This window comes from Macrobrachium rosenbergii, chromosome 42 (genome assembly GCF_040412425.1).
Source record: "Macrobrachium rosenbergii isolate ZJJX-2024 chromosome 42, ASM4041242v1, whole genome shotgun sequence".
NCBI classification, from domain to species: domain Eukaryota; kingdom Metazoa; phylum Arthropoda; class Malacostraca; order Decapoda; family Palaemonidae; genus Macrobrachium; species Macrobrachium rosenbergii.
This window is the reverse complement of record NC_089782.1, coordinates 43,742,036-43,768,709: the sequence shown is the minus strand read 5'-3', so window position 1 is coordinate 43,768,709 and position 26,674 is coordinate 43,742,036. Positions and strand designations below refer to the sequence as shown.

The window sequence follows — 26,674 nt, the reverse complement described above, 5'->3', positions numbered from 1 at the left end:
AGATTGCATGTTACCAAAAATTTACTCCAGTACCAGAAGCCACTCTTCATTTTTCTTTTAACTGCTGTATGATCCTTTTAGCCATAGTGTTGATCCCATTGCCTGTAAGTGTAAAAGGAGCTGGAGTGCAAAGGTATCAAGCACTGTTTTTTCAGAATTGCTGTGCATTTTTGTATGCAAATATTTGCTTTGTTAATTTACATTATAAAAATTACTTGGTTAGGAGAGATACACAAATATGCATATTTATTATCTGATGGTTCACAGGAGCATCTGAACAAAGAACCTCTCCATCTATAGGTCTTGAGATTCTCTCAGGGTGATGAAACACCTGTTTAAATGTAAAAAAAAAATTCCTAATGACCTGACATAATACGCAGCAAAATATATCAGATGAGGTCTTTATCCCACATTTTTTTGACAAATGATGCTTTCTTTGTTATAGTGAGGAAACATGTTCAAATGTACATCATTATATCAGCTTAGTTCTTTATCCTAGATTTTGAGACATGATGCTTTCTTCTTGTTGTAATCATTATATTAATACTGTTTTTTAGAGTAATACTAATGTAGGCCATTTTCCTCTGGTCGTTACGGTTGCAGTAAGTTTTCCAGTTCAAGCAGGGAAAGCCTATCATTGTGTATTCCAGTTAGCCTTATACTGTTTAAAGCCAAGTGTTATTTGCATCAGACTGCTGAAATGAGTTAAAAGTTTTGATGTTTGAATTTCTTTTTATACATTCTATGGGTTTTAACTGCACACTCGACCCAATTTTATGCAGGTATGGAACTGGCATAAGTGTTAAATTAGCATTGTATAAGGACAGTAAACCAGTGTTTAAGGTTTGCATTGCTGCCTTTAGATGCTCTCAAACTTGACTAGGATTGCTACAAAGGAAAAAATTAATTTATAAAAGAATTTATTCCTTATATTATCAGATACAAACATATAAAACTTAACAGTATGGAAAACCATTTTCTTAAACATTAATAACACTTTAAGTAACAGCTTGATAGTATAGTAAAAAAAGATGTCCTACAATAAGGCATTACTATTTCCAGTCAAAACATTAAAAACCTTTATAAAATAACAAAGAATGCATTTGAAAAGGTACTCTGGTAAGAAATAAGAATGTGAAATATAATGCGGTACTGTAAACATGTTTGAATGGGAACACATTGAAGAAAACGCACTTGTTTCATGGACCACTACAAATTTCCAATGAACCACAGCAGATCTCTTCACAAGCAATTAGGTGTCCTCTTAATAAGAAGCTCAACTTTGTAACTACTGCAGTATCTTAAAAGCAGTTGAAACATTGCAAAAGCTAAACTGGCTTATAATGTTTCCTTTTACACAAGCAACCACTTATTTCCTCACAACTTTGATAATCAGGTTCAAATATATTAACCAATAACCATGCATCCAAACTGAGTTAGATATAAATAGAGTATGTTGGAAACTGAGCTCATGTTGTCAGGGAAGAAGTCAGTCAACATGGGACTCAAAAATTGTGAAAATTTTGGTCTACAAAGAATTCATTTAATAATCCTAGCCAAATTTTAATAGTATGATAATCATTTGAAAGTAATTACTGTATTGAATTTAAACGGGATATGTATAGATTTTAGGTCTACTGCAGTTATCATGTTTAGTTATCAGTATACTTTATCAAGTAGTACCCAATCTTAGGCCTGGCAAATATGTTATCAAATTTGTTAATAATACAAACACATCCCTAACACAAAAAAGTTGTCTCTGTTGAAACTAAATCCCAAACTTTGATCAAGGCTTGGCTATGGAACTTTTTCTTTTTTTGGTCACATTAGGTGCTCTAGTTTCACAGGCATAAGGCTTTTGAGTTATCACCATTATACTGATAATCAGCTATGCCATTATCTAGAGAAGTTATGAAAGGTCAAATAATGGAAAAAGTAGCTGTGGACGGGAAACAAAGACTCTGATTAATTCAGCAGAAGCAACAGTTGAAAACTGTAGAAGCAACAGTTAAAAACTGTAAAGTTTTCTATACATTCCCTAAAGGACCAGAAATCTTGGAGATCCTATTGCATGCAACAAACAGCATGTTTGCAGACCATAAAATGCAGAAGCACCAAAGGATTTCTAAAATGTACAGTCTTAATAGTAGTTACTATACAATATTGCTTTATGCACGGCAGCTGACATCTCTTGAATTCCCCCATGTCTCAAATGCAGTAGATACAATAAACCATGAACATGTAATGATGGGACATTCAAAATTACAACTTCAAAAGCACCATTCACAAAAATTATTCCCTTGCAATAAAGGAAACTTCAGTTTTCATCTGAGAATCCATATGCTTACCACTATAAAATACTATGTAGTGCTGACCTTCCATTTTAAGGATTTACATAAATTTAATGTGATTACTGTTTTTTAACATTATTTAGAATGAATCAAATCAATTACTTGAAATTATTGTACAAGGGAAACACTGACCTCCTTGCAAAAGAGAATATCATCACTGAAACCAAACGAAAGAGGGCTATGCCCACTGGCCCTTCTGTACTAAATAAGGGCCAAACTGTCCTTGCTTCTGTACTCACATACATACAAAGAATGTGTACATATAAAAATACATTATTTATATCACATGCAAATAAGGATGTTACCACAAACTAACCAAGACCATTAAAAGTAGGGGTAAACATTGTCATTGATAGTTATATCTAGAATGCATAAAACTGATCAATCAGTTTCTTCTATTCTTAGTAATACCGATATATTTCTTCTCTTCTCTTTCAAGTATAAATTTTGATACAGTGTATCCTATCTTGGCCAAAAAGGCAGACGTTGGTTCTGCACACTAAAATCCACGATGGCTGAAAACCACTGAAAACAAGGCCTTCTCAACCCCTAAAATGGAATGAGAAAGTAAAAGTAGAATGTCCTATACAGCACAAGCAACATAAAGTAGCAACCAACGACTTGGAAGACTTGTAACTTGAAACTTTTGAGTGATATTTAGCGTACAGTATTTGAAAGATCTAAAGAACTTGTTTCAACCCATTTAAAAGTTGAAGAAACGTAGTCTTCAACAGTCTCCTCTGTACCTTAACATCTAATTTACACTGAAATAAGAACATTATATAAATAACAGTATCAAATTCAGATTATGTGTGGAATAAAGTAATAATATAGTTCACAATCATTTATCACTGGTAACAAAAAGTACTTATTGATATGAGTTATTCCATTACCGTTTTTGTACTCCAAAAGACAACTTCAGCCTGAAACAATGAAGGAACTGGTAGTATAGGAATGTAACATAGATTTTTAATCTAACTAATATTGTATCCTTCTGTTAAAAATGATTTTTACACAAGTTGAATTACACTAACCATTATTTTTTCACATCACTTAATTATCCAAATTTTACTAAAAATGCCACAAAAATATCAGTCAAATGCATCACCAGAAAAAATAAAAACCTCTGGCAAAAGGCACTGAAATCACTAGGGAATGTACTATAAATTACAAAAATTTTGTAGAAATTTTGTAGAATTATTTTTTGCTGCATTCTGACATCCAACAATTTATTCTGTTCTTTGCCATTTCTGACAACACATTTTTCAATTCATTATCTAAACATAGCTATGTATATAAAACTAGTTTATTGGTAAGGGACAACCACTCTTGAGATTTGTCTAAAAGGACAACCACTCTTGAGATTTGTCTAACTAATAGGTCTTCAACATGAAGAGCACACATTAAACACAAAGGACAGTTTCTCAAAAGGAAGATGATGTTAGTCTCCAATGGTAAAACTCCACTGATCACATGCAATGCTTTGTTTATATGGTAACTGATATGTCATTAGATATACTGTAAACTTGACACCTAATAAAATTCCAGTAAGACAAGTTAGGTAACACCTGTGGTCTGCTGCCTAACAATGGTATAAATTGTTCTTTACAAATAGGGCACTAGTACACTTGCCTCTGCAGTACGAATACATTAAATTCTTTTGTTCCAAAATGTGAAAATGATAAGTTCAATTAAAAAATATTACTCTTCTACAGCATTTCAATATTTGAGGCACTGTACATGTCTCAACTAGTTTTGAAGAAAATTTCAAATTCATCATTACTGCCACAGATAAAGGTAAATATTGCACCAATATTACCACATGAATTTTCAGATGACTAGACAACCTTCATCTCCTAATTTTTCATTACCATAAACTGTTATAACAATATTATTAGAAAAAACAAGAGAAAAGATAACAAAACAATAATGGTAAGAAACTTAAAACTGGAAGACACGATGACTAAGTTGCGTGTCTATCTGCATAACTTACATGCAAATGTACTCTGTTGAATCAACTGACAAAATCACATAATTTTCCATATCATTGACAAAATTCCAGTATTTATCCATAACAGTAATACTACTTGAGTGGAGAAAATCAAGAAGCAATTTCATCACCTTCACAAAACACGAACGTCGACATCATTAGGTTTCGAGACAACTTCACCATCAGTACACCTTACAGAGCCGACAAAAAGGTTTCGGATCATCATTAAATTAACTGCTCAAGTAAGCTGGCCAGAGAGCAGACATTTTCTTTTTTCTACTTTCAAGCAGCATATTTACTATATAGGCAATATAGAAATTGAGAGTAACTAAAGCCTACTCATAATAAAAAAAAAAAAAAAGCATTTCTTACGGTATTTCAATTAAAAGCATTTCGCTGATAGCTAAAAATTCTCATAAAGTGCACTTAGAAAAGCTAATAGTAACTAACGTGCAATTTATTTAAAATAATCATGAATCTCAAATGTGAATTATGACAATAAAAAAATAAAAATCACTAACAATATTTAGAAAATAATATAAATTTTTTGTGTACTTTCTCTTCAACACCTTCATCAAAATTGTGAGCTTTCAATCTTCACTTAAACATCATACATACCATCAATTAGAAAATCCATACGTGCATAATGCCTTCGCATCCAGACATCTTGAAGCCTTCGGTATCCAACTACAATCACAGTTATAAAAATGACAACAAGCAAAACAACACCTACAACTGCTGGAGTGTAAGATATGTTTTCCTCATCCTCGGAGCCTCCCTTACCTTTCGTGTCTGTAGCAGCAGTTGGCTTAAAATTTGTAGTAGAATACCCTTCAGTGGTAGTGGTATCCTCAGCTGGAGGTTCTAATTCTTCAGGTCTGGATGAAGACACGTCACTCCCAGAAGGTGTCACAGGGGTTACAGAAGTGGGTATTGTTACATAGGGTTTTGTAGATGACTCACCAAAATCCATGGAAGCTTCATTTAATGTAGGCATAAATTTTTTCTTTGTACTTGGGGTTGGCATATTAGGACCTGTCCTGTTTTTGTTATAAGTCTCTCCTGTTTTGCCAGGGGAAATTAATCTAGGAGCATCAGTCCCTAAGTAACCCACAGTACTACTGGGTTCACCCAAGACAGATGGATCAGCACCTTTTCTTGGTACAGATTTTCTTTCATCATCTGGGTCAACTCCCTTCTTGGGGACAGTTGATGTCACATGAACATCTCCATTTCTCATCACACCTTTTCCTAGTAGTGACTCCACATTATCTTTAGGATCAACACCCTTCTTAGGAACACTTGGTTTTTCATCTTTGGGATCAGCTCCCTTTTTAGGAACACTTTGTTTTTCATCTTTAGGATCTGCCCCCTTTTTAGGAACACTTTGTTTTTCATCTTTGGGATCAGCTCCCTTCTTCGGGACACTCAATTTTTCATCCTTGGGGTCTGCCCCCTTCTTTGGGACACTTGGTTTTGAGTCATATACTCCACTTTCCAAAGCCTCTGTAACACCAACTGTAGAAAATAAAAAGGAATATCTCTCAGTGTATTTCTAAGACAGCAGCAATACCTCTAGTTTTGATGGCATATAAAACCTAAAATTTTCCCTAAAATATGGCTTAAAAAGGTGCCCAAGACCTAAAACATCTGATATATCTATATTTTTACCCAGATAACAAACTAAAAATAAGCACCCCCTTTAAATACAAAAATCCATAATACAGCAATCCTATTTACTTGAAATTATCAAAATTGATACTTTAATTAAAGAAAGAACTATCATAAAATTAAAGCTGAATGCTCCAGAGAGATTCTGAAGATTTAAAACAACAGCTGTGCTTATAGCTAGACAAGCAAAACACAGACCATTTTATTTTAACTCCTTCCTTTAACAAATATAACCTACAAAAGATACTGGTATATTGTTTGTGTTACACAAACTCTCCTTGTGATTATTATTTTGCTCTATAACTTTCTCCAAAAATATACTATCCACATATTTTACATATTTACAACATATGCTCTCTGCCAGTAAAGAATGCTGAGGTAAAAGGCAGACTAATGTAGAAAAAATATCCCGTGAAGGTTTTAATATCTGATTAATTTTGTTGTGTCCTGCATTACTGTGAAATTTATATTGCTTTTTTTATATTCCCATTGTATACAATAAATGACTATTTAATACATTATTTCTCAACTGAACTTTGAAGTGTGCAACATTAATATTTTTATTTTTTATTTATTTTTTATTTATCTATTTATTTTTATTTATTTGATTTATTTTTTTATTTTTTATTTAATTATTTTTATTTATTTATTTATTTTTATTTATTTTTATTTATTTATTTATTTAATTTTATTTATTTATTTAATTTTATTTATTCATTTTTTTAGTTATTTATTTTCATTTATTTTTATTTATTTATTTATTTTTATTTATTTATTTTTATTTATTTATTTTTCATTTTTTATTTATTTATTATTTATTAATTTGCTTTTATTTTTTTATTTATTTATTTATTTTTATTTATTTATTTATATTTTTTTATAAGTTCAGGTCAAGACTCAATAGAGAAACATCAGAGTGAGACAAAGCTGTTTGTTTTAGCGCATCTATACATTCAGCTCGTAGATTCATTTTTATATTTATGAATTCCCTATTTTTTTCACTTGTCCAATGCATACTACCCTAATGTTTATATAAAAAAATATGCCTCTAATCTAGTGTGCCTATGTATAGCTGTTATTCACTGTACATTACAGTACTGTAAGAGTACTTGTTCCTTTCATGTACCTTGGGAAATAAACCACCTATATAAGGTTTATGTATAATCTAAGTTAATCCTCATAGATGAACAGGCAATACTTCAATAACAAATTCACTCATATGAAAGAAAACATGGTGCATGTATGAAGTTCATTTAGATGAACAGCCAAGGCTAGTGTCTTGCATTATGAAAATACAGATGTCCAACTAAACCATAATTTTTCAATTAAAAGCATATGGATACAAAACAAAGTTTACACTATAAGGCTTGTAGATACAAGAAACAGGTCACCATAGTTAAAATCAAACCAATAGTTAGTTCTTTAGGATTAAGTAACAATATGATAAGCCATCCTAAATAAACCTAGGAATATGTAAAAAAATTTTTGTAATACAGTACCCCAAGCTGAAATTTGAGTGGGTTTATTATGCCATCAAACACACTAAATAAAATGGCATCTACAAATGCTATAACTTTACAATTTCAGTTTATTCTCATTATATGCAATAAACTTTAATACAGTCCTGGTTTCCCTTATAAATCCAATTTCACTTTAAAATACATCTTTAAATTCACCCCTGAATTAAAACTACCTCTTCAATGGCATAGTTGCAGATGAAGCAGCTCTACTGGAGACAATTGTTTCTCTTTCCCCTTTCCCTATGGTAATCAACATAATTTGCTTCTACATACCAAACAATGTTTCTCTAGTGAAGAATGAAATGAACTCTTTGCAAAGGAACGGTTTGTATACACAAAAAATTAATTCTGACATGTCTACACAAAGTATAGACTACTGCTTTACACATACAGTAATTAGTAACTATTTTAATAGGTGATTACAGGCTGCCAAATTATTGTATTTATGTGTCTCCTTGGGACCAATCAGGAATAGTACAGCTGGTTCCTCCACTCAATCCTTCATTAGAACTGCTGTGTGAGGAGGGAGCTCTTAATAATTTGAAGACCAATGAGGAGGAAATCCTTAATAATTTGAAGACCAATGAGGAGGAAATCCTTAATAATTTGAAGACCAAATAAAATAGAATATGTATACAATATAGGCCGAAGGCCAAGTGCTGGGACTTGTGAGGTCATTCAGCGCAGAAAGGAAAACTGAGTGAGAGGTTTAAAAGGTGTAACGGGAGGAAAACCTCACAGTTGCACTATTAAACATTGTCAGAAGAGGATGGAAAGTAAGATGGAAGAAAGAATTGAATAGAGGTACAGTAAAGGAATGAAAGGGGTTGCAGCTAGTGGGTGAAGGGACGCTGCAAAAAACCTTAAGTAACGCCTAAAGTGCACTGATGGCACGACCCTCCTACGGGATTGAAGACCAAGGAAAAGATATTAACATCATACTGAAGATACTGGGCATCCCCAGGTTACAATGAAAGGTGAATGGTTAATAAGAATAAAAACACATTAAAAAGCTATCCTTATGGCCACCAACAAAGGATTTTTTGCAAATGTGTCACAGTATCCAAGTTCAATTTACCACCTCAAGGGTAGGCAACACAGAGATTGACATTTACAAGTGCTGGCAGTAAACAACCGTTCAACAAACACTTGGATTTGTAAAGGATAAGGCAGTAGATGACGTTCCTAAATCACAAACACTAGGATCAGTGAGAGTGAAGGCCTGCTACAAAACCAAGCTGAAACCTTAGAGACTATCCCTCGCAACCAGAGGGAAATGGCATCCTTGTAAATTAAAATAATAAAACCATTTATCCAAATCTGCCCTATCATCTCATAATGTGGAGATAATGTTGGTCTCTACAGTTAACTTTTGCACTAAATGCATTCAGTAAACCCCAAAGCAAAGGACAAACCCACAACCTTCAAACCAAGAAGGTGATTTAAACTATCACATCATAAACTCAGGTGACACACTTGATGGAGCAAGTTAGCAAGCAGAACATCTTAACTGCATGGTCCTTTACTTCTTGGCCCAGCAGGAGGTTACCACAATGGTGTATCTAACAAGGTATTTTAAGGACATGCTAAATGGTATTTACAGCTTTCCTTTGGTCCCTAGTCCCCATAGGGGGGTAGTGCCATCAGTGTACCGTATGCAGTGCACTGTAGGCATCACTTAAGGTTCTTTGCAGCATCCCTTCAGCCTGTAGCTGCAATCCCTTTCATTCCTTTTACTGTTCCGTTCATATTCTCTTCTTCCATCTCACTTTCCATCCTCTCTCAACAATTGTTTCTTAGCGCAACTAAAAGATTTCCTTCCATTACACCTTTCAAACCTTTTTACTGTCCATTTCCATTTCAGCACTGAATGACCTCATAGGTCCCAGCACTTGGTCTTTGGCCTAAATTCTATATTCTTTGGTTCCTAGTGACACTATTTTCTCCTGTGTACTTCTCACCTGTTCCCTTCAACTTATCCCCAGTTAACTTCCCATGCCATTTCAATCTGTCACTGAAGGATACATCCTTAGAGAAAGCTCAATTCAACTCTACAAATGTGATTTAGTGGTTTCATTCAAGTACTTTATAATACTAACATCAAGGCTTGGGACTTGCATGAGTGTTGAAACACACTGCCAATCTATTTTTAAAAAAGATGAAATAAAATGATACTTACCAGGATCTAGTTGTTTAGAAGCTGATTGTGTGGTTGTGGTCTGAGCCTGGTCTTCATTTGTTTCCGTGACATTCTCTGTACTCACAGGCTTTGGAACAGGAGTGGTAAGAGTAGACGACTCTTCTGGTTTTTCAGTCTGCAAATAAAATTCCGAGGTTATTTTGGACAAAATTAAATAAAAAATAAAATACAAAAATAATATACAGTATATTTAAATTATTGCCATAATGTCAAATTAATAAGAAAAACCAAAATGTAAAAAATTAGCGTAATCAGTGCTAAACATTTTGATACTTGATTAACAAATAAGCAAATTGCAACAACAGCTGAAAGATGTCAAATATCAAATCAAGTGCACACTGACCAGTACTTTCAATTCTGCATGGTCTTCAAATTCCTTCAATTTCACCTTAGTTCCATTTTTCTTATCACTGTCAGGCACAGTGACAGTTTCAACATTAGCAGTTTGGAGGTCCTGAATTTGCCCAGCTAAGATCAAAGTTTGTTTGTCCTCGTCAACATGCTGCGTGTGCGCCAGCGCAACTAAGAGGAGTGCGATTAAAATGGCTTTCATGATTTCCGGCTACTGGTCCCTGTAGCCTGCAACACTGCAAAAACAATAAAATGCAACTAAAATATAACTAGACAAAAAAATATCTAGAATCATTCAATAATATTATGTTTTTAGGATACAGGCCATTTAAATGTTAACCTTAACTTGCAAAACCATACAGCGACAGTATCTTTATTATTAAGAGCTACAAAGCAATTAAGTGGCTGGGAAGATTGTACACCACATACAGCGAGCTTGAAACTGGGGCAAAATATGGGGAATGAAGACAACCATCCTCTCCACTGAACAAGTATACAGTATTACAAAAGACATACAAGACTGGTAAGTACAGCATATGACAAAACTGGAGTTAAATAAATTCCACACGAAGTAAAAATTAACCATAGGACAATGCCCCAATAAAATAGTGTTGACTTTTACCTGTGTGCAAAACACTGGCTGTAAACATAGCTCATTGCACACCTCACTTGACAACACAGTTCTGTAGATGTACTAGCAAAAGTGCACGATCATGTTTTATTACTGACATCTAACACCTTGCAAGCCACCTTTTCCCACAATTTCTCTGTAGAAATCTGTAATCCTCTTAGGATTACACAGTTCACTGACTGTTACTATCCTGATATTACCAAGCTTTTATATTCTCTTCCTACTGTTTTTTTTTTTTTTTTTTTGACTCATAACCTTTCTTCCATTCAATGGCAGGACTATTACTTGTTTAGTGGTTACGCCTCATCCTTTTTTTTTTTCTTCACCTCATTTTCTTCAGGTCTTAGTAAGAAAAGGGCATTAAGATGCCTGTCTTACTGACCTTTGCTCTAAGCAGAGCTTATAATTAAGGCACTGGAGGTAATAAGGCAGTGTAACAAAATGGTGGTAGAAACTGGAGAGGTTATAGTAATTTAAATGGGGAACATAAAGCTTTGATGTAAAAAACACATGATGGACTTACAAAGTCAACCACTAAGGCTTTCATCCCCATCTTTTCTTGATAATATCTGAAATCACAACATCGTCAACCTTATGGGTTAATAAGACCCAGTTTAGCACTGTGTCTAAGAACTAAATGCCTGAAAAGATTGGGGGAATTCAGGCTGATAAACCAAACAGAAGGCATTGACCTGTTATTGAACGGCACTTCTCTAACTCTAAAATTATGAATACTTTACCAAGATGGTGTAATACTTCTTGAAATTACACATCTGTTTTTAAAGGTGGTTTCAGTTTCTCCTGCAGTCCAACTTAAATCTTAGGAAAATTATCCAGCCTACACAGCCGCATTCAAACAATGGTGGGGAACTGATTGCAATGCTGCTGCATTATGATCCTGAACTGAAGCCCCCATCAGAAATATGTAAACTGTAAATATGAATTGTTTTCACCATGACTCAATCCTTAACTCTTGACTTTCCAACACTTCTTGTGGTTCAGCTTCACTGTCTCACCATGAACACTTTCAACAACACATGCATGATTTATGAACAATGTACAGTACGTACATGTGGGGACTGAGAATTTAATACAAAATAGAGAAAAGGGGCTATCACCAGCAAAATGTATCAAAAGCAAGTTAACAAATCAACAACACAACATTACTATTCCATCCATTAGATTATCTACTTACACTCTTCCTTTCAAAAAGAAGTTAAAAAGTTTTCAGCGAATGCCACCACCATCATAAATGCCTTACGTAAGCTTTTCCAAACAAGAGGTTGAACAGTTTGGAAAAGCTTATGCAAGGCATTTATGATGGTGATGGTATGCACTGAGTTTTAAATTCTATTTGAAAAAAAGAATGTAAGGAGGTAACCTAATGGATGGAATAGTAATGTTGTGTTAATGATTTATACTTAATGATTAATGGACTTTAGTTAACTTGCTTTTGATACATTCTAATGATGATACAGGTGTTTTCCACTTTCTTCTGTTCTGTGTTCTTTCTGCCTTAACTCACATCAAGTCTAGGTCTTCATCTATCTCATTTCTTCGCGATTTTCTGGGTTCTCACACAAGTCCTCGTCTGACTGCTTCCATATCTACTGCTTTTCTGATTAACTGATCCTCATCCCTTCTCATCACATGTCCAAACCATCTCAATCTTTGAGATCCATCTTTTCTAGCCACTTGATGCCATATCTCTCCATTATTCATCAATCAATCTTCCCACAGTAGCCTACTCCAGCCAGGAAGTATAACATTCTATAGTTACACTTTTTCAATGTCTCCACCATTTTCCTTGTAAATTAACTGTGCTTCTCCTGCCTCAAGTAGCTCAGCCATCCTGTACCTGTCATAAGTCTTCCCCCGCTCTATATTTAGAAGCAGTCAACCTCTGATCATTTCAACCATGCTGCAGCTATTTTCTCATCCTGCTCTCTCAACTACTACAGTATTCACAGACCAGTGTGTCTACCATGTAAAAGAACTGCTCCACCGCTTCAAAGACCTGCTCATTTATTTCTTGGTGCAGAACATCATATGAATATTTAAGAAACATTTAAATACAGATTAATTATAAATTTCTTTCCCAAGTTTAAACATACCAGTACTGCTGGATATGATGAACCCAAGAAATACTATTTTGATGTACAGTATACACAGTGTTATACTACATAAGCCCTTGAACATCTCAAAGAACACCCTTCAGTCTCTAAAATCAAAGCAAGGCTGAAATCCATGCCAAGGTAACAGACATTGATGCCTGTGGTTCCAAGAACAAATGCTCTAGTTAAGGAAAGATTTACATTAAAAAAAAAAAAAACAACTGAGTAAAAGTTTGGTTGGTATTTAACATATTACCCATCAAAAACCACTGTGTTTTTTATGCACACTTCTAGCATAACCTGCATATTCAACAGTTACAAATAAAAGCTAGCTTAGGCTTATCTGAAGGGATGGGGTGTAGTACTAAGAAATGTGGAAACTGCCAACTGAGGATATTTTTGACACTTTTACTAAGGCTGGTAATTCTATATATTAGCTCCGTGCCTGTTTTTACCTTTTCAACTGGTTTTTTCTACACTTTTGGGGGTTCTGATACTGGCGGTGCTTCTGTTTGTTGTCGGCCAAATGGAATGCCCCTTTGCCATGTTTAGTACTGGGGTTGGGTACCCATACGTTAACAAGTTATTGCACTTGCCGGACGGGATATGAACCATTCGAAACAGACGTACCCGTACTCTGTCTTGTGAAGACTGCGTATGGATGGACTTCAGGGGTTAATTACAGGTTAATTACACTAGAGCACCAAAAATTAAAGGTAAATTCATAATTAGCAACCAAAAAACTGTAGGAAAAGTTAAGTTAGAAGGCAGTCACCGCCGCGGAGCTACTATATAGTTCTCCCCTAAAGCTGTTTGATACTTTATCTTACTGATAAAATATAGTACAATGACAAAAATGGGTTACTGACATTTAAAAGACTTAGTGTTCTCTTAATAAGCTAGGCTATAACTCTGGACTATCCTACCTCCCCGGGCATTTTTACTGGTATGCCTGTTAGGCCCGAGCGACAACGAATCATCAAAACTGCACAGGATACTGACGAAATTGACTTAAATATCATAACTGCACAAAAACAACCTAAAAATAGAAGAAAAATGCTTTTCTTGCGCCAGCTTAGTGACACTGTCTTATGTTCGCATCTAGACCTCGCGTATTAAGTTTGTTGGCTGATGTAAGACTGTAACCTAACACTGTAAGACAATTATAAATTCAAATAAATCAATAAAAGATCACTATACACAAAAATAAGATCATCATTATTTACGTTTTTGCGCAACACAAAAAGTGGAAAACCCCACGAAAACAAAAGCCATAAGGAGAAAGTTAATAACAACACAAGTGCACAACCCACAACCGATGGTAGTAACTCGACTGACATTGCTCTCCGTCTTCATTTATCACTTGATATTTAAAAACAACCATGCATGCTTACAAAATACCTATGACAACGTAATCCACAGCAGTTAATTCGAGTTATCTGGTGGAAGGATCATCTGTCACAACCCAAGAGGAACGTCTTGAACGTCAAACTGTCGAAGGTTTCTGCGAACAAAAAGGAGAGAAAAGTTTGAGCCGTCACATTGTTTTAGCGAACAAAAGAAAGACTAAGACATTAAAATGAATATTTTTTAGAATTTTTAAATTGTTCTAGATTAAATTTATAATTTTTCATGTGTTTTTTGACGATTTATAAATAATTCCAGGCTTTAGTGAGTGTTAGTACGTGGTTTGCTGAATTGCATCCCAAGCAACAGTGGTGCATTGCAAGGTTATGTTTTATTTCCCCTTCTTTTTGCAGCAATTGAGATTTTGTCATGCCGAGGCCGGAGGGAGGGGGGAGGGGAAATTAAATGGATTGGTGCTAATTTCATCAAATGTGTAAGTGTTATCGTGTGGAAGAAATGCTTGTCATAACCAAACGATTTCTGGTTTTTTGAGTTTTTTTAAAAACGAAGTCTTACTGAGGATATCAAACGGCAAGTTAACATTTAAAATGAGAAAATAAGAGACCACAAATTCGCTCAGTATATAAGTGAATGAAGACTGATGACTCATTGGTGGCGCTGGCAAGGACATTACAGCCTGCGAGGATTTGGATGTCTGTTACAAAGACACCTCACGAATCAAGTAAAGGGAAGCCCAAGACTGCAATGGTTCGGAACATCAGAGATGGGTAGACCGACGGAGGCTTCAGATAGATTGGTCTGTTACTTCCAAATGAAATCTCAGAGTAGCAAATGACACCTTTTAGCGGAATGCTAATGAAAAACAAATTGCTCAGATTTTATTGAATAGTTATATGACCATTCGATAGTGTGCAATGCAATAAGGAACAGTCACTTTCCACTAATGCAGTTGCAAAGGAAACGCCAAACGTACTCAGTGAATGTATTTAGTCAGAAACAGATGCAGACTGTCCTTAAGTGGAACTCATAGGGCTAACGAGCTTAAAGACACAAGAGCTACAAGCTCTATCGCTGAATCAAGTTATATCTCACTCTCTCTCTCCCTCTCTCTCTATCAGAGAGGAATTGCAACTAGTCTTCTGCAATTTCAGATGTTTTAAACAATTACATTAAAAGATGAAAGTAATCAACTCTAAAGGTTCGTCAGTCATGTATGGGAAATCCAAAATCACCTAATAAGTTCCCACAGAGGAAATCAAGAAGAGATGAACCTTGAGAATCTTCACTTGCCAATATAAACGCGTGAAGGTTATCACAACCATTAGACCAAGCCGATTTATAATTCGTTAAAACTGTCTGCCACCTTTTTATTTTGCCATATCAGTATTTCACGATGAAATTATTTAAATTCAAATTCAAGATACTGTTCTTTCATACTATTCACACAAGTCCACTAAATAAATGTAAAGAAATAAAAGGAAAGCAGCACGTTCTTCCTGATCAGTTACACTGCTGCGCATCATCTGCCCGGCTAATTATGCGAATCGGTTGTGACTCGAATTACAGAAAGGTTTTATTCTTCGAGAATTCTGATATGATTAGTGATGGATCATGGAAAGAGGAAAATTATTCTCTCTCTCTCTCTCTCTCTCTCTCTCTCTCTCTCTCTCTCTCTCTCTCTCTCTCTCTCTCTCTCTCTCAACAAATAAATAAAAGAACAGTTCAACTGATGTATAGTATGATTTTGTGGTAGAAGTATTGCTAAACACGTACTTTTCAAGATGGTGACTTTACTATGTACATGTGGAATTCATTAATTTAATCCGAGATGAGAATTCCGGGTTTCCTTTTATCTTCTCTCTATGTTCTCTCGTGGGACAGACCCAGAGCTCAATTATTACTCATCACGAGACTGAATACAATATTGAAACCGGTTCACTGAGAAGACACTGAGAGTTGGAGAGAAGGAGAGGAACGGGAGTTTTGAAAGTATAAGGGGTAGACCTATAGGCAGTGTTGCGAATTTCTTCCTTACAGATTTTCGATTACTGAAACTTTCGGTCTCAAGAAATATCTGATAATCTAAGGTCTATATGACTGCTTATTTATCAGGACAAATGTATTTGCTTTAAGCAACATGGTTGCGTATAAAGAAGATGGAGAGAGAGAGAGAGAGAGAGAGAGAGAGAGAGAGAGAGAGAGAGAGCCAAGGCACATGCAAGTACAGAGGGAACTGATAAAACAGACAAGCATTACCACCGGATTTCGAAAATTCTTCCCTAAGTAAAGAAAATCATTACAGCCAGACCGAGGGTTGTGGGGCGGGTCGAACGACTCCCCCCCAAAAAAAAAAAAAAAAATTCTGGAAGTCCATATTTTCTGTGAAAACTCTGTTAACCAAAATCAGTACTTTGAATAACATCTAATCGGGTAGAAGGGCATAGACTGCATGCCCAGCTTTTCTTCTTGATATAACTAAAATAACATTTTCAAGTATTTCATCTTGTATATACCTATATATGCAATGACATATATTCAAGAAAAGGTCCAGTTTTGGGAAAAACGACCCCCCCCCAACAAAAAACTCTGGGTACGGGCCAGGTCTAGGTCTAAAACGCGTAAAAATGAGAAAGCGATATCACAACACTCATTTTACAGAGTAAAGAACTGATTACAATAAGGCAAAAGTGCATGAACTTTAAGACTGAAAAACAAATATAATTTTCTCTCCTGGTGAAGATAACGACACTGAACAATAGATAACAATTTTCACAAGTTACAAAGATAACATAGTAGATAACACTCTCCCATATGATGAGGATTGCATTTCACACACTCATAAATGTTTTCTAAACAACTGTTAAGATACAAAACGAGTTATTAACTCTAAACTAACTGAATATTAAAATGGGTCTCGTCTAATGAACTGAAGGATGGCCTCAAAAAATAAAATTTTATGATTATGAAATTTTGAAATTGCTAAGAAAGCATTTTCTCCCAGGTTTACAAATAGTTGGTTTTCGAAAGCAAGATATTTCGTGCACTAGCGAATGTTGATGGCCACGAGCTCTTAAATGATAACAAATAACGTACGAAAAAATGAAACTTCAAGCTTCCCTCGATGCTGGGAAACAATTTTCCTAGAGTTTTTGAGAAATGCAATTTCCTTCTTTTATTTATTTCCTAATGATAATGTTTTTAAAGAAGTCTTCGTCTTCATTAGGCCGTCTCACACGATGGCGAAAATCAAGTTTCATTTATATAATTATCGCCACTGTGTCGGTTGTGCGGCTATTGTATCCTATCAATTCTCCTTATTTCATCTTCGTCTATGTACTATTCTTATTTCGTCTAAGTACTTTCTCTCTCTCTCACCCCTTGACAATGTCTGCCAAACATGAATTCTTCAAAACACTCCCTTCTTAGTGCAGAACGACAACTAAGGCTGTTTTAAATTTCCCCTTTGTTATATCTAAAATTCTCTCATTTGTGATTCTTCGTCCACATAATCTAGACCTCTTATCAGTCGTCCATATTTTGTATGCATACAACAAAATTCATCCTATGCATGTTTTCACCATCCTTTTTCTTTCAGTGTACAGACATGGGCTATTCCTAACTTTCGATAAAGCTTATCACCTGTCCACACCACGTTTTCGCATCGCAAGTCACAAAGCACATTTGATGTTATCCAGATACACTAGTAGAAAAATTTTGCTACTCGTTTATTTTGCCACCTAAAATTAACTCACTTTCAATTTGGCCCTTCGCTATGCATTGCCGTACATTCAAAGCACACTGCTACTGAAGACCTCTTTCTTTAAAGTCTTCTTTCTTCATTAACCCCATTCACCTTCTATAACTTATCTGATGCTTCCTCACCTGAATCAACAACCAGTGCAGTGTTCTTAGCATAACAAAGGTAGCATTTTGGAATAGCCGTTACTTACAGTAGGCTTCTTAAAATTTTTTTTTTTTCTCTAAAAGCGGTCCCAGAAAAAAAAAAATTTAAGACAGTGCTCGAAATCACATTAAAAATTATGAATCAAGGACGAATCTTGGGGGAAAAGCCACATCAAGCACAATGGAACGTTGTATTATACTTTAGCCTTTAGAATAACAAATAATTTTCTGAAAGCAACAATTTTGATGGGAGATATTTCATACAAAATTAATACAAAATAAATATTCGCTTTTCCTACTGAATATTCTGAAAAGAAAAATAAATTTAATGATCTATGGACCTATAACCACAAGCTTCAAACAAACACAGATTCCCGTGGGAAAAGAATGGTCTCGAACGATATGCGTTTCTTTTTAATTCAACACTGACTATCCTGTGAACAGATTATACAATACAAATTATACAATACTCTAAATCAAGACACGATAAAGCCGTTAAATCTTATCAGTAACACCTGTTTTGCACAAGGACCTACTGAATTTTTACCACTAGTTTCACAACACCAAATTTTCGTCTCGTCTAAGCACTATTTCTCATTACTGATATCAACTTTTTAACCCCGAAAAAAAAACAGCGTCGAAAAAGGATGGATATTTGTTAAACTTAAAACCCATGAAGGTAAGCTGCATAGTTGTATTTAGATGTTCTTGTACTACTGTCGTATGAGTCTATAAAGTACATGTGTCTGAAATATAACTCACTCGAAACTGAACGTACTATGGTAGTACAGGAATACATATTCACTTCAGTAGTATAACTAGTGTTAGCATTGTAGTACGTTAAACATCTTAACCTTTTACCTGTGAAGTAAGAGTTTCGAAAAATTATGAAGTCTGCAGTGTCTCAGGCCCAAGATCCAGATAGCACAGGCTTACGTTTCACTTGTATCCATTTATCTTTACATCGTTAGCACTAACGTTTACAGCTGTAGCCTGCGACTGAATACAAGCTCGATGTAGTGGTAACAGTCTCCCCCCTCAGAGGGCGGGAACTGAACAATGCTCTTACTCACCCTTGCTTCCACCTTATCAGTGTGGACCAAACAATTGGAAGATTATATAGCCAAATTAAGCCAATTGTTTCTGTAAAGGAGCAAAAATTGTCATATCTAATGGTCTAAATGACAAAAGACTTACATTTACTTGCGGATAAGATGGAGACGACAGTGACAGTGTCTGTCGAAATATTAATGGCTGTTTAATATTGCTCAATGATGTGATTATGCTGCGTCACAGAGTTACATTCATGAGAAAGAACGGGTGGAGGAGAGAAGGGGCATAGGGACCGTTTATTTATATACAGTGATCGAATTCTGAAGCTGTATTCCCTGTTCAAAGTTCGGCGTCAGTGACCCACGTAGTTGTGACGCCAGTTGACTTTTATTCAGTGTCTTGTTTGACGATTCATTCCACGAAAATGTAAATGAGACTGTAAATATTACTATTAAACAAGTTATATGCGTTGCAGGACCCATGGGGTGTCAATTGAATTGAAATGAATATAGAATTTAGGCCAAAGGCCAAGCACTGGAACCTATGTTCTTTGCTTTGAGAATAACGAAGAAAATAAGAAAATACATGAGATTCTACGACTGGTTTCTACTGCATTGCCAAAGATTAAATCGAGAGCACTACTCTGAATAATCGTCCTTAACTGTGACGCACTGATACTTATTGGGGGAACCCTCTCAATTTGACATATGGCTTTTGCGTCTTTGCATTCCATCTTCGCGCTTATACTGTATTTGTAGAAAAGGCTAAAGAATAGTTTTTTTTTAATGGCTAAAAATGTAATCTTTTAGGCTTTACGACACAACTAGTACATTCACAATGCTATCTGAAATTTCAGGCCAGATGGAATACATTTTATCATGTCTTGACCACTGTTAACATTGTTAAACGTTAAGTTCATCTTTCTTTGAAAGACATTTGCGTAACAAACCTTATATGAAGCCAAAATCCTATAGATAAAGCACAGAACTTAGGCCAAGCGCTGGGACCTATGAGGTCATTCAGCGCTGACACGGAAATAAACGGCAAAAAGTTTGGAAGTTACACAGGCGGCATACATCGCAGTTGCACTATGAACCTTTAGTTAGGAGGTGAAAAGTAAGATGAAAGAAAGAGAAACTGAACGGAGGTACAGTAAAAGGAATGAAAGGGGTTGCAGCTGGGGACTGAAAGGACGCTGCAAAGAACCTTAAGTACTGCCTACAGTGCACCGCATGAGGTGCACTGAAGGCACTAGCCCCCTACAGGGCCAAAATCCTACGAGGAATGCGCTGTGGCTTAGTCGTTAAACCCAGGGAAAAACAAAACGTTTCCTGTTCTTGTTAAGTTAATAGTTTCTGTTAGTTTATGGAAATTCAATAACACAAACTTATCTCTTACAGAAAATAAATAATCTATAGCTTGCTCTCCTTGTGACAGCGTTTGTAGGAAGCTTGACCGTCGTGTGGTGTTCTCCCGTATAGTTGCTAACTATAGCCGTCTTTCAGTAAATTCTGATTTATAGCTCTGTTACTAACTTCTGCAATGGTCAAATATATATATCTGTATATCGAAACTTTTTACGTGTGTTTAGCTTCTCTTTATATTTCTATGTGAATATGTTGCACTTATTATGTGTGTGTGTGTGTGTACATACGTATACACAATTGCATATTTGAATTTCCAGGGGTTAGGGCTCTGAAAAAGTTGAAAATCTGCAAATACGTCCAGTTAGCCCAATATTCAACACGTGCAGATCTAAATTATATAGAATACAGCATAGTACAACACACATTAATTTCCATTACTATAATAATCAGAGAGAGAGAGAGAGAGAGAGAGAGAGAGAGAGAGAGAGAGAGAGAGAGAGAGAGAGAGATGCATACTGTACCTGCAAATGACACTACAGCAAATGTACAATATTTTATTGTTTATGCTATATCTTAGTAAGTTTAGAACACAACACCAAGTGAAGAAAGGAAAATAGCTGTAATCATAAAAATACACTCACCTTATGCATACGTAATTATATGCTAATAGACATCCACCTCCACTTCGGTCTTTCACACAGTGACTCTGCAATACTTAATCAAGATGATTAAGAAGAAAATGATGATGAAACAGAAATATGCTGATGCTTTTTTCCCATAAAAGGATTACTCTTACACATTCACACACGCATTGCGAGCCCACTGAAGCCATTAACACACAGCTACCAAAGACTTTTCCCAGCAGGCACTTAGCTTTCATGGCTCTTTTGATGATATGGCATCAGTAAATGTATAAATTTTCAACATCTACATTTCATTTTCGTTTGTGGGGATGACCTTCCAGTCTCAACAATTCTATTTAAAGAATACCGAGTGTAATGAGTCTAACATGTTCTTATTAACGCCAGATCAAATGGTGCATTAGATACGTTGTGTTGGGGAGGAAAGACGACGACTTAGATCTTTGTTTTTTAACACATTGGATGCTGGGATACCAAGTTTTTTGTCCAATAACAGAAAGACCTTGAGACAATGCCTTGCTAGCAAAGTATCTTGTGATTTCCAAGACAAAAACCCAACAAAACTATTCTAAGTGTGTTAGTAGTCTGTATCGTCTTGGTACGTATCCAGAAGACTGGCAGCTGGAATTTATCTTTTCCCTCTAAGGCTCAGAGATTAGCAGCGTTGTAGATCAGTGCTGCCTTGATTATAAAACCAGTGACTTTAGTGCAGAACACCAGCATCCATCTCGTTTTCTGCCTTGAAACCAGGTGCTGGGCTAATAAATGTTCTGTGACAATTTTTCACAGGTAAGAGGGGTTTTATTGGCAATGAGTACCTGTTTCAGTGAATATATTCTCACTATTCTATATGTTTATTGATGATGCCTGGAAAAAATCCTTAGCTGCTTCTACTAATCTTTACATTTTGCATTACAAACATCGTCATAAATTATCAGTTCGTCAGTACTGGCGTGAAGTCTATTGAGCTAGATATTTCACCTTCGACTACTCTGATAAATTCATATTAAGCAAGAATTGAATTGAATTTAATAGAGAATTCAGGCCAAAGGTCACGAAGTGGGACCTATGAAGTCATTCAGAGCTGAAAAGAAAACTGATGGTAAAAGGTTTGAAAGGTGTAACAGGAAGAAAACCTCGTAGTTGCACTGTGAATCAATTGTTAGGAGAGGGTGGAAAATAAGATGGAAGAAAGAGAATGTGAAAGGTTAAATAAAAGGAACCAAAGGGTTTGCAGCTGGGGCTGAAGGGATGCTGCAAACAACCTCAAGTAATGCCTACAGTGCACCGCGTGAGGTGCACTGACGTCACTTCCCCCATATGGGCGTTATGCTTTTGGGTCACAACTGAATTAAAAGCCTACAGCTGTATTACCGTAAATATACAAGAACCTCAAAAACTATCATCGAGCGAGACAAACTTAAGTGAGGCTGGAAGCCTAGACAAACACCAACATCTTGCAACAAAACATGCAATTTGCAATGCTTTCACGAACTACAACTTTGGGAAAAAATGTCAAAATTTATAAAAAAGTTGCAAAGTACCCATTTAGTGAATAATAAAAAACAAGTAATTGCAGCATAAATCTTTGTTTCCTCTACATTTTCAACACATTGTGCATCATCTACAGCTTTAATTTTTCTCAATTGGAGATGATGGAGGCACTTTAAACAATTTTTTTAATTTTAATTATTTGGGATTCCATGAATGATCAAATCTGCAAACTCAAAACCGACAAACATTTAATGGTAAACTGTATGTATATAGTATCTACATTATTTTATGTATAATGTATTGTTCAAATACAGAACAATTTTGAACCTGCTTAGTTTCTATATTTATATATTAAATGTTCTTTTACTGTTCCCACTTATACTTCATGGTATCAAAGTGGGCACTGTGATAAACTTTTCTTGTGCTATGTTGTCCATCACTGTGCCTGATTTTACTGAAATTCTCCTACTTTTTCACTCTTATGCCAATGCTGACAAGGAACGTTAAGTCCAGGTTCATGTGCAGTTAGTATTTCTTCTAGTTTTCACTTGTTCATGTTATAATCTTACTTCTTTCCCTCACAGCTTTTCCTTTTATTTCCTAAATATGTCTCCCCTAATAAATATACGTACCTATTATGTACGTACATGCATTACATATCTATGTACTTTACATGCAACAGCTGTTCAAAATAGGAAAAACAAAAATAACAAAACTAGAAATTACTTAACTTTATTGTGATCTGAACATTATGAACAGACTCACAGAAGATCAAGTTTATATTAAAAAAGAAAAAATATCCACATACAAGCTTTACATTTTATCTCTGATTCTTATGGAGAAATTTACAGGTTACAAAAATTCTAAACACTCAAGTTTAAACACAAACGTGGATCTGATACCTCAACAGCCATGTTTACAGTTTACCATAGAAGATTCCACTGTCAAAAAGGTAGGAGTCATCATGAACGGTCAGGCTTAATTTACACGCAACAAACTGCATCAGATGACGCACCATGACTTGTCACGTAAAAGTTCATCCTACGCCAACGACTCGCAGTAGTAACCTTAAATATTGAGGGGAATGCCCTGGTAAAGAGCAAGTATATGCCCGAATGTTTGGTTCTAACTGTGAGATGTGTTTGTCTTAGTTAAAAAGGTACAACAAGCCACCGTGCAGTTCATTCAACACTAATTCTAAAGGCATAACTGCTAATAACCAATTCTTCCAACACGGTGGCAAGTAGCACAATTCATCATACAGTATATATATGCAGAGGGGCTAAAAATCAGAATAGATGGCGGGCTTCATACGCAAGCGTCTCTCAGGCTACCACAGGCCTACATCACTCCCCCTCGCTTGGGAATTTACCAACACCATAGGCAGCCAGTCTGAGAAAGTTTTTTGCATTTCATAACTTTGTGAAAACTATTTAACAGATCGCACACACATTCCATCACAACACAAAACAAAATACTAGGAAAAAAAGGAAAAGAAAGTCTTATCATAAAGCGATATCCAGGAGATGCCTTAAAATTTTAACTTCATATTCACTTCACAAAAATCAAATTAATGGGCTAGCTCCTTGCTGCCAGACAGGTCCACTCATGCATAACACCTCTTTCAAGTGAACTGAGCAGTTCTAGTACTGCCATCAAGTCTAAGCCAGCATTTTTTTTCATCTGTGTACCCTTTGCAATTCTTGCTTTCCCATACACAGTTTTATGAAAAAGAAAAAATAATAAAAATAATGATAAAAAAATTAAGCAGTAGCCCCGTATTCTAATAATGATGCAATGCTGAAGGTTAAGGGGCCCAGTGTCATTTCAGGGTTATGGTCCTCAAAAAGACGGCGGAGTGCAGAAATACAAGCTTAAACCAAAATATGCAGGTCCGATGTGCCTCACGTCAACAGTCTGCAAAAAGGAGATTAACGGTATAAATCACAAGAATTTCAGATGTTACCAATACAAAGCAAAGAAGTTTCTCTGTACAAAAAATCTTTTTTTCAGCTGCCTGCATTTTTAATCAAGAATAATTACCGAAGACAGTGAGAAGTATCCACAAGACAAAAGTGTGATTCTCTTTTATATCTTCCTTGTTCATTTCTGGAAGTCACTCTACCACCTCTCACTTTCTTTAAAATTTCTCTTATTTCTTGCATTTAACATAGTACCAAAAACCTGCATCCAAAAAGAACAGTAATTACACTTGCAGTTTTAGAGATTAATGAGGTGTGTGTGTGTGTATAGAGAGAGAGAGAGAGAGAGAGAGAGAGAGAGAGAGAGAGAGAGAGAGAGAGAGAGAGAGAATTCCCACAAAATTTTAAAAACCATTAAAAACTATTAATTTTGAAAATAAAAAGAAAGAACTAAAGAGTAAAATAAAAAAAAAAAACAACAGCTGCAAAGCTACATGCACCAGTATGTGAAAATTACCTGATCATTGAAATTTGAGAGGGGCGTTTTGATGTCTCTCACAGGTGAGGAGTTCAATGTACAGACTACAATTTACAAAATCAAGACAGCCAGAAGCATAATTGGTAACTATGTGATGTGCATGGAAAATCAATTGGGAACAACTACTAAGGTCAAAATAATTGGTAACTATCCACAGTTTTGCATATTAGCATGGAAAATCAATTCCAGGAACAACAGCTTTTACTAAGGCCTTGAAAAGATTTACAAGATATTAAATCTTGAAAAACCAATGAAAAAATCCCAAATATCCATTTGATATTAAAGTAGCAAATATCCACTTGTAAAGCTCACGAAATTTTTGGATAAAGTTCTGTTTTGACCAAATAGCAGCAAACAAAGTTACTGAACGCTCAGGGGAAAAAGAAGCCAGCTACCAAGGTACAAAATTGCGAGTGGAAAAAAAAAAAAAAATCCCTTGATTGCAAAGGGTAATATGGACTTTGAAATAAAACAAATAAAAACAAAGCTATAAAAGAAATATGCACCCATTTCACAAGCATAATGCCTGCTAAAACTTGCAAACACTACTAATTAATGAACACCTGACAGTAGGTGGTTTTGTTAATATCTTTATATTAAAATTAAAAGTAATTATTTTCCCAACACTCCCTGAAAGTTTTGTTCTGCAGACATCCTGTGCACATGCTTGATATGGAGCTAGTTGGGGGTGAGTGAATTAACCTGACAGAAGATGAACAGAAGGCTGGAACAAACAAAATTTTCCCTGTCCTTACTGGTGGTGGTTAATTTTACAATGCATATTACAGTCCTGACTGGTGATGGTTAATTTTACGATGCATATTACAGTCCTGACTGGTGGTGGTTAATTTTACGATACATATTACAGTCCTGACTGGTGGTGGTTAATTTTAAGATAAATATATTACAGTGCAAATATTTTAAAAATAACTCAAATACTGACTTGTACATAATTATACAATGAAACATAATGTAACAAAAGGGAGCACCCAGGTCGTGGAAAAACTTATCTCAGCACTGCATAAGAGAGAAAATGGAGGGGACAACTGTATCTTGCATGGGAGAATTTATGATGTAGAATTAATAACGTGGTTTTTGTATTGTTTACTTCACATCCTCATAATCTGTTACACTTAACAGTAAGGTATACTGTATTGTCAACAACAGCACACAGCATTGTACTGTACAAGGTTTGTTTAAATAAGATCTACCAATATATGTGCACTGGGGACCTACTGATGGGTGCAGGAACTCCAGTATTAACTCCTGACTTAGGCAAAGCCCACTTACATCCACAGGTGTAGGAATCTACCCCCATCAGATATGGGGAACTATTTGAATATTTAATAAATCACTTATGTATTTTCCTTGAATCATGTATTTTTGGAATTTCAATCTGAGCACTATCATCACCTTTCATGAGGCCACAAATGTCACATTTTCTGGCATTGAAGGCATGCATAGGGATAGGGAACTTGAGTGGCGAAGTCCAGGTCTACAAGCATTCACAGTTTACACAGTCTGCTTTTATCCCGTTCACCTACTTGATTTGTAAAGTGT

At 35.4% G+C, this 26,674-nt stretch overlaps 2 protein-coding genes across 9 annotated transcripts in view; both read right to left on the bottom strand.

The window, feature by feature from the left end:
* Positions 1–907: 907 nt before the first annotated feature.
* LOC136828364 (trans-Golgi network integral membrane protein 2-like) lies at positions 908–19,405 on the bottom strand. 7 transcript variants are annotated; one of them, XM_067086314.1, is made up of 5 exons: positions 19,297–19,405; positions 14,230–14,332; positions 10,076–10,319; positions 9,712–9,847; positions 908–5,859 (listed from the first exon to the last, which is right to left on the bottom strand). In XM_067086314.1, exons 3-5 carry the CDS (start codon positions 10,283–10,285, stop codon positions 4,943–4,945), a joined length of 1,263 nt encoding a protein of 420 aa, XP_066942415.1. In that variant the 5' UTR covers positions 10,286–10,319; positions 14,230–14,332; positions 19,297–19,405; the 3' UTR covers positions 908–4,942. The 7 variants fall into 7 exon arrangements, with proteins under 7 accessions (XP_066942415.1, XP_066942417.1, XP_066942414.1 ...); XM_067086316.1 differs by having other exon boundaries at positions 14,223–14,332; positions 19,297–19,360; XM_067086313.1 differs by lacking the exon at positions 19,297–19,405 and adding an exon at positions 18,961–19,195.
* Positions 19,406–23,370: 3,965 nt separating this feature from the next.
* Positions 23,371–26,674, bottom strand: part of LOC136828362 (eukaryotic translation initiation factor 4H-like) — a 31,314-nt gene continuing 28,010 nt past the window's right edge. For both annotated transcript variants that reach the window (XM_067086310.1, XM_067086311.1), the window contains exon 7: positions 23,371–24,571. The gene's annotated coding sequence lies outside the window, so the exon portion shown is untranslated. The remainder of the gene's footprint in view (positions 24,572–26,674) is intronic.

Coding starts and splice junctions, on each gene's coding strand:
- LOC136828364 (XM_067086314.1), bottom strand. CDS start 10,285: ATGAAAGCCATTTTAATCGCACTCCTCTTAGTTGCGCTGGCGCACACG. Junction 9,848..10,075: donor ATGCAGAATTGAAAGTACTG/GTCAGTGTGCAC, acceptor TTTTATTTGCAG/ACTGAAAAACCAGAAGAGTC. Junction 5,860..9,711: donor TTCTAAACAACTAGATCCTG/GTAAGTATCATT, acceptor TATTTTCTACAG/TTGGTGTTACAGAGGCTTTG.